This window comes from Pristiophorus japonicus, chromosome 8 (genome assembly GCF_044704955.1).
Source record: "Pristiophorus japonicus isolate sPriJap1 chromosome 8, sPriJap1.hap1, whole genome shotgun sequence".
Taxonomy (NCBI): domain Eukaryota; kingdom Metazoa; phylum Chordata; class Chondrichthyes; family Pristiophoridae; genus Pristiophorus; species Pristiophorus japonicus.
The window spans coordinates 4,601,939-4,614,319 of record NC_091984.1 but is presented as its reverse complement, the minus strand read 5'-3'; the positions used below and the strand labels follow the sequence as shown (position 1 = coordinate 4,614,319).

The window sequence follows — 12,381 nt, the reverse complement described above, 5'->3', positions numbered from 1 at the left end:
TAGGACACGAGGCAGCAGAGGGGTGTGAGTTAGGACACGGGGCAGCAGAGGGGTGTGAGTTAGGACACGGGGCAGCAGACGGGTGTGACTTATGACACGAGGCAGCAGAGGGGTGTGAGTTAGGACACGGGGCAGCAGAGGGGTGTGAGTAAGGACAGGAGGCAGCAAAGGGGTGCGAGTTAGGACACGGGGCAGCAGAGGGATGCGAGATAGGACACGAGGCAGCAGAGGGGTGTGAGGTAGGACACGGGGCAGCAGAGGGATGCGAGATAGGACACGAGGCAGCAGAGGGGCGTGAGTTAGGACACGGGGCAGCAGACGGGTGTGACTTATGACACGAGGCAGCAGAGGGGTGTGAGTTAGGACACGGGGCAGCAGAGGGGTGTGAGTAAGGACACGAGGCAGCAGAGGGGTGTGAGTTAGGACACGAGGCAGCAGAGGGGTGTGAGTTAGGACACGGGGCAGCAGAGGGATGCGAGATAGGACACGAGGCAGCAGAGGGGTGTGAGTTAGGACACGGGGCAGCAGAGGGGTGTGAGTTAGGACACGAGGCAGCAGAGGGATGCGAGATAGGACACGAGGCAGCAGAGGGATGCGAGATAGGACACGAGGCAGCAGAGGGGTGTGAGTTAGGACACGGGGCAGCAGACGGGTGTGACTTATGACACGAGGCAGCAGAGGGGTGTGAGTTAGGACACGGGGCAGCAGAGGGGTGTGAGTTAGGACACGAGGCAGCAGAGGGGTGTGAGTTAGGACTCGAGGCAGCAGAGGGATACGAGTTAGGACACGGGGCAGCAGAGGGGTGGATGAGCTAAAGTTCACAGAACAATTAAGATCTTACCTTTTAATGGCAACAATTTTATTCCTGCATCTCCCTTTGTAAACTTTCCCAAACGAACCTAAGTGTTTCACAGATAAAAGGTGGTCAGACTCAGCCTGCCGCATGAGAAATTGACGAAACCCAATTTCTGGCGCTTTCCATTTCAATCATGTCATGTATCTCGACATGTTACTGCCTGTACTATTTCATATGATGTGCCACCAGAGGGCACTACTATGGGAAACTTGTACACCAGCTGTATGGTCACTAAGGTGTGCCACCAGAGGGCACTGCAGTGGGAGACTTGTAGGTTACCTGTACAGGTATGCCAGGCCTAGTATAAAAGGCAGGCCACCAGGTGTGATCCTCACTCTGGAGTTACATTAAATGGACTAAGGTCACTACAGTTCAAGTGCAATACAGTGCCTCGTGGAGTCATTATCAGAGCATCTGAAGACACAACAAATCGCGTGGGGAGTTTTTTTTTACCTGATCCAATAATTTCGTGGAATTCGATGTCCGACAGCTGAAGGTGGAAGTGTGAGGGGAGGCCGGATCGTAACAGGAGAACATCAGCTTTCTCTGTGGGGAGAGAGGCGGGGGTGGGAATAAAGAGACAGTGTGATCACAGAGTCGCCGCAAATTCAACAACAACCTGTATTTATATAGCACCTTTAACATAGTGAAAATATCCCACAGGAGGGTATTAGGAGATATTAGGACAGGGCTTGGTCAAAGAGGGAGGTTTTAAGGAGCATCTTAAAGGAGGAGGGAAAGGCGGAGAGGTTTAGGGAGGGAATTCCAGAGCTTACGGCCCAGGCAGCTGAAGGCACGACCGCCAATGGTGGAGCGATTAAAATCGGGGATGCTCAAGATGCCAGAATTGGAGGAGCGCAGAGATCTCGGAGGGTTGTAGGGGCTGGAAGAGGTTACAAAGATAGGGAGGGGTGTAGGTGAGAGGAGGTTACAGGGATAGGGAGCTGTGTAGGGCTGGAGGAGGTTACAGGGATAGGGAGGGGTGTAGGGTGGGAGGGGGTTACAGAGATAGGGAGGGGTGTAGGGCTGGAGGAGGTTACAAAGATAGGGAGGGGTGTAGGTGAGAGGAGGTTACAGAGATAGGGAGGGGTGTAGAGTGGGAGGGGGTTACAGGGATAGGGAGGGGTGTAGGGTGGGAGGGGGTTACAGGGATAGGGAGGGGTGTAGGTGAGAGGAGGTTACAGAGATAGGGAGGGGTGTAGAGTGGGAGGGGGTTACAGGAATAGGGAGGGGTGTAGGGCTGGAGGAGGTTACAAAGATAGGGAGGGGTGTAGGTGAGGAGGTTACAGAGATAGGGAGGGGTGTAGAGTGGGAGGGGGTTACAGGGATAGGGAGGGGTGTAGGGTGGGAGGGGGTTACAGGGATAGGGAGGGGTGTAGGGTGGGAGGGGGTTACAGGGATAGGGAGGGGAGTAGGGTGGGAGGGGGGTTACAGGGATAGGGAGGGGTGTAGGGCTGGAGGAGGTTACAGGGATAGGGAGGGGTGTAGGGTGGGAGGGGGGTTACAGAGATAGGGAGGGGAGTAGGGTGGGAGGGGGTTACAGGGATAGGGAGGGGTGTAGGGTGGGAGGGGGTTACAGAGATAGGGAGGGGTGTAGGGCTGGAAGAGGTTACAGGGATAGGGAGGGGTGTAGGGTGGGAGGGGGGTTACAGAGATAGGGAGGGGAGTAGGGTGGGAGGGGGTTACAGGGATAGGGAGGGGTGTCGGGGGGAGGGGGTTACAGGGATAGGGAGGGGTGTAGGGTGGGAGGAGGTTACAGAGATACGGAGTGGTGGAGGGGGGAGGGCGTTACAGGGATAGGGAGGGGTGTAGGTGAGAGGAGGTTACAGAGATAGGGAGGGGTGTAGAGTGGGAGGGGGGTAGAGTGGGAGGGGGTTACAGAGATAGGGAGGGGTGTAGGGCTGGAGGAGGTTACAGGGATAGGGAGGGGTGTAGGGGGGAGGGGGTTACAGGGATAGGGAGGGGTGTAGGGTGGGAGGAGGTTACAGAGATACGGAGTGGTGGAGGGGGGAGGGCGTTACAGGGATAGGGAGGGGTGTAGGGGGGAGGGGGTTACAGGGATAGGGAGGGGTGTAGGGTGGGAGGAGGTTACAGAGATACTGAGTGGTGGAGGGGGGGAGGGGGTTACAGGGATAGGGAGGGGTGTAGGGTGGGAGGAGGTTACAGAGATAGGGAGGGTGCCATTTGTCCCATCGTGCATTAGCTGGTGTTTAGCTCCCCAGGAGGGTGATCTGATCCCGTCACAGTGCACCATGTATATTGGGGCAACATTATGCAGGAGCTTTAGGGAAAATCTCCTCATCTATCTCAGCACAATGATACCAGTAAGGCTCAAAGAACAGATTACGCATTTCATTTCTCTTTTGCATTCTCGTCCTCTAATCTTTTCCTTTATCCTCCCGAAGACGCTGCCTCCTTTCTGGGGGTCCATTTACTCATCCCGGTCCCTGTGTGAGTCGAGACAATGTGCACCAGTCCGACTGTGGGAGGCCTCACGGCTGAGCCCAGCCGACGTACCGAAACTTTCCGGTGAGGGTCACTGGGTGGCGAGTCGGACCACCAATCTTTGCTGACATTTCCTTTCCTCTTTCACCAAACCCAGAGTCACTGAGACCAAGCGCGGCCCTGCTCCAGCCACCACGGCTGAGACCAGGCTCGGCTTTGATCTCTCAGTTTGTGTCTCGGATACCTGTTGCCGTTTACTGAGGATTGAGCCCAACTTATACAAAAACAATGACTCCGCTGTCAGTGTTAACCCCGAATCTATCTGCCTGTTTGTCAATTCGGGATGGAATCTCAGGTCAGTGAAAGTGGCCCCGATTTTAACTGCGGGCGGATTCCCCGCTCAGGGTCGAGTTAAAATTACAGGCGGGGCTCAATGACATCATCGGGCCGCAACATGCCCACGTGAAGAAGGACCCTGTAGGCTCGGGGCGCCTGTCCTTGCTGCCTGCTCAGGAGAGCGGGTTCCAATCGCCGATGTTGCGATCACGGCGGCTCTCGGACGGGTAAGTGCCGGGGCGAGTTTAACTACCCGCCCGCCAGGTTTCTGCTGAGCGACTCGGGCTAAAATCCCCCCCCAATTTCTTTCACTTGAGGTCCTGCCATCAATCTGCAGATTTTGCCTGGAGAGGTCTCGATATTGAAAGATGCTCTCACTCTAACCTGCACCTGCTCACCTTTCGTCATGCTTTTGATCTTTCCAAGTGGTGATGGTACAGAAACATACGACCCATCTGTGAGAGAAAGAAGTGCCGTTTAAGATTAATATCGGTTTTGAATCCATTACCTACACAATTAGGATTAGGACGTACCTAAAGTGAAAGAAAGAACTAGCATTTATAAGCGCGCCTTTCATAGAATCATAGGGCTAGACTTTCCGCTTTGCTGGCTATCGCCCAAAAAATCATAGACCCCATCACTATCAATAATTATTTTCACTTGCTATAAATGCACTTTTTAGTAACAAACATGCCTAATCTACTAAGCTAATATTAGTACAATTAAATATAAGTATAAATGTGAGTGGATCTATCAGTAAAAGACCATTAAATAACTCACAAATATCTTAGCTCGGGTTTTTTTGCTGCCTCCTTCCTTCCTCCGATATTCAAAATAGCGTCCGTAGTGCCCAGTACGGTGAGGAAGGCCCGGGAAAAGCAACTATTCTCCAGCGATGTTCTCGGCGAGCGGTCAGCCCGGCGATGTGCCGCGATGTGCCGAAAGCTCCTCACGGCAATGTGCGGGCGATCACCTCGGCGACCAGTTCGGCAATGTGAGCCAAAACTTGGGGGCTTAATTTCCCGGCGAAGTTCCAACCTGAATTTCCACATTTTGCTCAAAATGGGCGATAGTCGGCTGTTTTGGGCAATATATGGGCGATGTGAGGTTAAAGTCTAGCCCACAGAATCTCACAGCATAGGAGGAGGCCATTCGGCCCATTGTGCCTGTGCTGGCTCTGTGAAAGAGCGATCCGATTTGATACGTCCTTACTATACAGTATAAATACACACGAGGCCCATTCTTGAGAGAAGGTCACTCTGTGACCAGTTACCTTTATTACCAAGACCTCAAGTGATGAAGGTGGGTGGAGCTTCCCCTTTTATACCTGAAAGTCCAGGTTAGGAGTGTCTCCCACAAGTTCACTCCCTTGTGATCAACAAGAAATAAATTCTCTTCAAATCCCCCAGTTTCTTATGTCAATTATCTTAAAATTATCATTCACGACTTCAGGATGTCCTTCAGTACTGCCCCTCCGACAGTGCAGCACTCCCTCAGTACTGCCCCTCCGACAGTGCAGCGCTCCCTCAGTACTGCCCCTCCGACAGTGCAGCGCTCCCTCAGTACTGCCCCTCCGACAGTGCAGCGCTCCCTCAGTACTGCCCCTCTGACAGCGCAGCGCTCCCTCAGTACTGCCCCTCCGACAGTGCAGCGCTCCTCAGTACTGCCCCTCCGACAGTGCAGCTCTCCCTCAGTACTGCCCCTCCTACAGCGCAGCACTCCCTCAGTACTGCCCCTCTGACAGTGCAGCACTCCCTCAGTACTGCCCCTCCGACAGTGCAGCACTCCCTCAGTACTGCCCCTCCGACAGTGCAGCACTCCCTCAGTACTGCCCCTCCGACAGTGCAGTGCTCCCTCAGTACTGCCCCTCCGACAGTGCAGCGCTCCCTCAGTACTGCCCCTCCGACAGTGCAGCACTCCCTCAGTACTGCACCTCCGACAGTGCAACACTCCCTCAGTACTGCCCCTCCGACAGTGCAGCACTCCCTCAGTACTGCCCCTCCGACAGTGCAGCACTCCCTCAGTACTGCCCCTCCGACAGTGCAGCACTCCCTCAGTACTGCCCCTCCGACAGTGCAGCGCTCCCTCAGTACTGCCCCTCCGACAGTGCGGGGCTCCCTCAGTACTGCCCCTCCGACAGTGCAGCGCTCCCTCAGTACTGCCCCTCCGACAGTGCAGCACTCCCTCAGTACTGCCCCTCCGACAGTGCAGCGCTCCCTGAGTACTGCCCCTCCGACAGTGCAGCATTCCCTCAGTACTGCCCCTCTGACAGTGCAGCGCTCCCTGAGTACTGCCCCTCCGACAGTTCAGCACTCCCTCAGTACTGCCCCTCTGACAGTGCAGCGCTCCCTCAGTACTGCCCCTCCGACAGTGCAGCGCTCCCTGAGTACTGCCCCTCCGACAGTGCAGCACTCCCTCAGTACTGCCCCTCTGACAGTGCAGCGCTCCCTCAGTACTGCCCCTCCGACAGTGCAGCACTCCCTCAGTACTGCCCCTCTGACAGTGCAGCGCTCCCTCAGTACTGCCCCTCCGACAGTGCGGCACTCCCTGAGTACTGCATTGGGAGTGTCAGCCTGGATTATGTGCTCAAGTTGGATTTGAACGCTCAACTTTCCATGGCTGACACTTAAAGCATTGAGCAAGTTCAAATTCAGCTGTAAATATGATTGTGATTCTTATTCTGCGCCATCTCAGTAACTTGCGTTGCTACAGAGGTGAAGTGTAATAATCTCAAAGCCATGCACTTACCTCCGCCAGGTTGGGAGTATTCATTGCAAGGAGCTTCGTCCTGAGGTCTTTTATAATGCTTAAGCAGAGTCACTATGGCGTCGTGGCCTGCAGAAAGAACAGCAGCAGCATTAACAGGAAACTCTCCTGATGCACAGCAATGTTTGCAGCTAAGTTTCATGCATGTTCTGTGTACGTATGACAAATTCTGGCGCTTTACAATTAAGAAAGACGGATATCTATAGCGCCTTTCTCAACCTCGGAATGTGCCAAAGCCCTTTACAGATGATGTACTATTTTGGAAGCGTAGTCACTGTTGCAACGTAGGAGATGCGGCAGTCAGTTTGGGCACAGCAAGCTCCCACAATCAGCAATGGGATAAACAATCAATTAATTTGTTTTTAGTGATGTTGGTTGAGGGATAAATATTGGACAGGACATCGGGTAGAACTCTCCTGCTCTTCTTCGAAATAGTGCTGTGGGATCATTTACGTCCGCCTTGAGAGGTCAGACAGGGCCTCGGTTTAACATCTTAGCCGTGACACAGCACCTCCGACAGTGCAGCACTCCCTCAGTACTGCCCCTCCGACAGTGCGGCGCTCCCTCAGTACTGCCCCTCTGACAATGCAGTGCATTCTCAGTACTGCCCCTCTGACAGTGCAGCACTCCCTCAGTACTGCCCCTCCGACAGTGCAGCGCTCCCTCAGTACAGCTCCTCCGACAGTGGAGCACTCCCTCAGTACTGCCCCTCTGACAGTGCGGGGCTCCCTCAGTACTGCCCCTCTGACAGTGCAGCACTCCCTCAGTACTGTCTCTCCAACAGTGCAGCACTCCCTCAGTACTGCCCCTCCGACAGTGCGGCGCTCCCTCAGTAATGCCCCTCTGACAGTGCGGCGCTCCTTCTGTATTGCCCCTCCGACAGTGCAGCACTCACTCAGTACTGCCCCTCCGACAGTGCAGCTCCCTCTGTATTGCCCCTCCGACAGTGCAGCGCTCCCTCAATACTGCCCCTCCGACAGTACAGAACTCCCTCAGCACTGCCCCTCCGACAGTGCAGAGCTCCCTCAGCACTGCCCCTCCCACAGTGCAGAGCTCCCTCAGTACTGCCCCTCCGACAGTACAGAACTCCCTCAGCACTGCCCCTCCGACAGTGCAGCTCTCCCTCAGTACTGCCCCTCCCACAGTGCAGAGCTCCCTCAGTACTTCCCCTCCGACAGTGCAGAGCTCCCTCAGTACTGCCCCTCCCACAGTGCAGAGCTCCCTCAGTCCTGCACTGGAGTGTCAGCCTATATTTTTGTGCTCAAGTTTCTGGAGTGGAAGTCAGAGGCCTTGGCTGGCACCCACTGCATTATGCCAGCTACTCACATACCTTTCTCGTAGGCCCACATCAGGCAGGTCTGCTCATCCTTCTCTCCACTGGAACGGCTGGGGTCAGAGGCCACCAAATTCATGTCAGCTCCACTGTCCAGCAAGAACTGCACCAGGCGAATGTGCCCGTGGTAACAGGCACTGTGCAGACCTTTAATAGAAATTAAGAGCTCAGTTCGGGAAGCCCCACGGACGCCAATGAAACAGCATGCTACGGCACAGAAGGTGGTCATTCGGCCCATCGATCCTGTGCCAGCTCTGTGACAGATCGATCCAATTAGTCCCACTCTCCGCTTCTTCTCCACAGCCCCGCACATCTTTCCTTCAAGTATTTATCCAATTGAAAGTTACTATTGAATCTGCTCCCACCGCCCTTTCTGGCAGCGCATTCCAGATCACAACAACTCGCTGTGTAAAAACATTCTCCTTGTAATGTAGGCACCTTTGAGTATTCTCACAGGTTGGTTGAGCTGTTGAGTTGGGAGTGACTTAGCCAGTCACGTGATTATCACAAGACTCAATAAAACCCCGGCCAGTTGGGTTCGGGGATCCACGATGGGGCAGGTGGTTGTGAGCCTGGTGGATGAACTGGTAATGTGTAATGTGATTGTTGAACCTTTGCTAATAAACCAACTGGTTCTTAAGAGCAATGTGTTGCTATGAATTCTTAAGCAAAGAACGCATGAAGCAAATATATTACACACATCACCCCTCTGGTTATTTTGCCAATTACCTTCAATCTGTGCCCTCTGGTTACTGACCCTCCTGCCAGTAGGAACAGTGTCTCCTTATGTACTCGATCAAAGTCCTTCATGATTTTGAACACCTCTATTAAATCTCCCCTTAACCTTCTCCACTCTCAGGAGAAGAATCCCAGCTTCTCTGGACTCTCCCATCCCTGGTAAATCTCTTCTGCCCCCTCTCCAAGGCCTTGGTATCCTTCATAAAGTACGCGGTGCCCAGAATTGGACACAATACTCCAGCTGGGGCCAACCTGTGATTTCTAAAGGTTTAGCACAACTTCCTAATCACCTCCCATGTAGGGTTGCCAACTCTGGTTGGAGGTATTCCTGGAGGTTTGATCACATGACCTCCAATCACCCCGGTCTGCCACCCACACACCCGCCATTGGTCGCATCACACCGCCTTCCCACGCCAACTGGAAAGTGAGCGGACTCTTTGTTACAATGCCCCAAAGGTTTCTCTCCCGAATCCCGGGAGACTCCAGGACAATCCAGGAGGGTTGGCGACCCGACTCGCGTGTCCAGTGAAACAGTCTGGCGGAAAACTGCAGCAACGAGATGCGCGTGAGGTCCACCCCTGACTCAGAGCAGCCTGACAAAATTTACCCTTATTGTACCACAAGCATGCAAGGGGATAATGCTTGCTGGGTGAGTCAGCTTGCTCCTTCCACACACCATGGCCAACACATCCTGTCATGCACTGAACACCACCCATTCAAACTCAAGCAAAACTCCAGGAACTTGCATCCTTTCTTTCTGCACATCTCCAATATTGACTCCCTCCACAAACAACACCCTCCCTGTCAGCACTGTGGGAGCGCCTTCACCACACGGACTGCAGCAGGTCAAGAAAGCGGTTCACCACCACCTTGGCAAGGGGCGATTCGGGATGGGCAATATAATGCTGGCCTTGCCAGCGACACCCACATCCCCTGAATGAATAAATGAATAAATAAACCCAACCCATTAACCCCAGCAGCACAGAAACTATTTTGGACGCTATTGGTTATCCAACCCAAATCCTATTCCTATAATCCTATAATCTATAATTCCAGAATAGCATTGGAGGAGCTTCAGCCCTTGCACTTGTCCAACAGGTACGAGGTACTTGCAGCCTGTGTGGACGAGAGCAGGAACTGCAGGGAGGATGAGCAAACTGACCACAGCACTGTGGTACAGGGGGCCATCCAAGTGGGGGGAGTAAAACGAAATGTTGCAGTGGTAGGGGACAGTACAGTTAGGGGGATAGACACTGTTCTCTGCAGCCCAGAGCGTGAGTCCCAAAGGCTGTGTTGCCTACCCGGTGCCAGGGTTAAGGGCATCTCCTCAGGGTTGGAGAGCAACTTGGAGTGGGAGGGGGAAGATCCAGTTGTTGTAGTCCACGTGGGTACCAACGACATAGGTAGGACTAATAAAGAGGTTCTGCTGAGGGAGTATGAGCAGCTAGGGGCTAAATTAAAAAGTAGAACCACAAAGGTAATAATCTCTGGATTACTACCTGAGCCACGAGCAAATTGGCATAAGGTCAATAAGATAAGCGAGATGAACGCATGGCTCAAAGATTGTTATGGGAGAAATGGGTTTCGATTCATGGGGCACTGGCACCAGTACTGGGGTAAGAGGGAGCTGTTCCGTTGAGACAGGCTTTACATGGCTCCGGTTGGGGTGGAGTGTAGAATGTTTCAGTATAAGGGGTGTCGCAGTTGTGTGAGGCGGACTGGTTGGGCTGGGTGCTCTTTGCCTTTCTGTCATTGTTCATAGGCTTATATGTAACCTTTAGGGCTGCTGACCGAGGGCCGTGCGGCTCTTTGTCGGCCGGCGTGGACACGATGGGCCGGAATGGCCTCCTTCTGCGCTGTAAATTTCTATGTTTCTATGTTTCTATGAGTCCTGGCGAATCAAATAATTAGGGCTGTAGATAGGGCTTTCAACTAAATAGTGGGCGGGGGGGGGGGGGGGAAATTTTAAAAGTCAAAGAGAAAGGAGAAGGCATTAGGGCAGGGTAGCGATAGGGGTAATGATAACCAGAGCATGACAGGAAGGGGCAGAATGTATAAACAGAAGAGTGTACCAGAACATGGGGTCAGAGTAGGGAAAAATGGTACAAAGACATATTTAAAAGCTCTTTATCTGAATGCACGCAGCATCTGTAACAAGATAAATGAGTTGATGGCACGAATAGATATGAATGGGTATGACCTGATAGCCATTACAGAGATGTGGTTGCAAGGTGACCAAGACTGGGAACTGAATATTCAGGCGTATTTGACATTTCAGAAGGATAGGCAGAAAGGAAAAGGAGGTGGGATAGCTCTACTGAGATCAGTGCAGTAGTGAGAAATTATACTGGCTCAGAAGATCAAGATGTAGAATCAGTTTGGGCAGAGATAAGAAATAATGAAGGGAAATAAGTCACTGGTGGGAGTGGTCTACAGGCCTCCTAACAGCTGCTATACTGTAGCACAGAGTATAAATCAAGACATAATGGGGGCTTGTAAGAGAGGTACTGCAATAATCACGGGCAATTTTAATCTTCATATAGAAATCAAATTGGCAAATTGAGGACAAGTTCATAGAGAGTATTCGGGATTGTTTCTTAGAACAATACGCTGTGGAATCAACCAGGGAGCAGATTATTTTAGATCCGGTAATGTGTAATGCGACAGGATTAATGAATGATCTCATAGTAAAGGATTCTCTTGGGAAGAGTGATCATGGCATGTTAGAAATTCAAATTCAGTTTGAGGGTGAGAAAGTTTGATCTCAAACTAATGTCCTGAACTTAAATAAAGGCAATTACAAAAGTATGAAGACAGAGTTGACTAAAGTGGACTGGGAAAATTGATTAAAGGCGAAGACAGTAGATAAGCAGAAGCATACGTTTAAGGAGAAATTGCATAACTCTCAGCAAAGATATATTCCAGTGAGAAAGAAAGACTGTAAGAGAAGGATGAACCATCCGTGGCTAACTAAGGAAGTTAAGGATGCTGTCAAATTGAAAACAAAGGCATATCATTTTGCGAGGATTAGTGGGGAGCCAGATGATTGGGAAATTTTTAGAAACCAGCAGAGGATGACTAAAAAAATAATAAAGAGGGAGAAGATGAGAGTAAACTAACAAGAAATATAAAAACAGACATAAGAGCTTCTACAGGTATATAAAAAGGAAAAGAGTGGCTAAAGTAAATGTTGGTCCCTTAGAGGATGAGACGGGGGAATTAATAATGGGGAACAGGGAAATGGCAGAGACTTTGAACAAATAATTTGTATCGGTCTTCACGGCAGAAGACACTAAAAGCATCCCAATAATAATAGATAATCAAGGGGCTATAGGAAGGGAGGAACTTAAAACAATCACTATCACTGGAGAAAAAGTACTAGGCAAACTAATGGGACTACAGATGGCTAAATCATCTGGACGTGATGGTCTGCATCCTAGGGTCTTAAAAGAAGTGGTTCAAAGATAGTGGATGCTTTGGTTGTAATCTACCAAAATTCCTTGGATTCTGGAGAGGCCCCAGCGGATTGGAAAATGTAATGCCCCTATTTAAAAAAGGAGGCAGAGAGAAAGCAGGAAACTACAGACCAGTTAGCCTAACATCTGTCATTGGGAAAATGCTGGAGTCCATTATTAAGGAAGTAGTAGCAGGACATTTAGAAAATTGTAATACAATCAAGCAGAGTCAGCATGATTTTATGAAAGGGAAATCATGTTTGACAAATTTGCTGGAGTTCTTTGAGGATGTAACGAGCAGGGTGGATATAGGGGGAACCAATGGATGTGGTGTATTTGGATTTTCAGAAGGCATTCGAGAAGGTGCCACATTAAAGGTTACAGCACAAGGTAAAAGTTCACAGGGTTGGGGGTAATATATTAGCATGGATAGAGGATTGGCTAACTAACAG

The 12,381-nt window shown here is 51.4% G+C and overlaps 1 protein-coding gene across 4 annotated transcripts in view; it reads right to left on the bottom strand.

Moving 5' to 3' along the window:
- The window catches only part of tnni3k (TNNI3 interacting kinase), a 101,454-nt gene that overhangs the window by 52,512 nt on the left and 36,561 nt on the right, over positions 1-12,381 (bottom strand). For 3 of the 4 annotated variants that reach the window (XM_070886473.1, XM_070886476.1, XM_070886475.1), the window contains 5 exons: positions 7,734-7,883; positions 6,386-6,472; positions 4,036-4,092; positions 1,310-1,402; positions 842-899 (listed from right to left, as the gene is read on the bottom strand). In XM_070886473.1, the coding sequence (XP_070742574.1) occupies positions 842-899; positions 1,310-1,402; positions 4,036-4,092; positions 6,386-6,472; positions 7,734-7,883 (445 nt within the window). The remainder of the gene's footprint in view (positions 1-841; positions 900-1,309; positions 1,403-4,035; positions 4,093-6,385; positions 6,473-7,733; positions 7,884-12,381) is intronic. The other variant, XM_070886474.1, reaches the window with a different exon arrangement.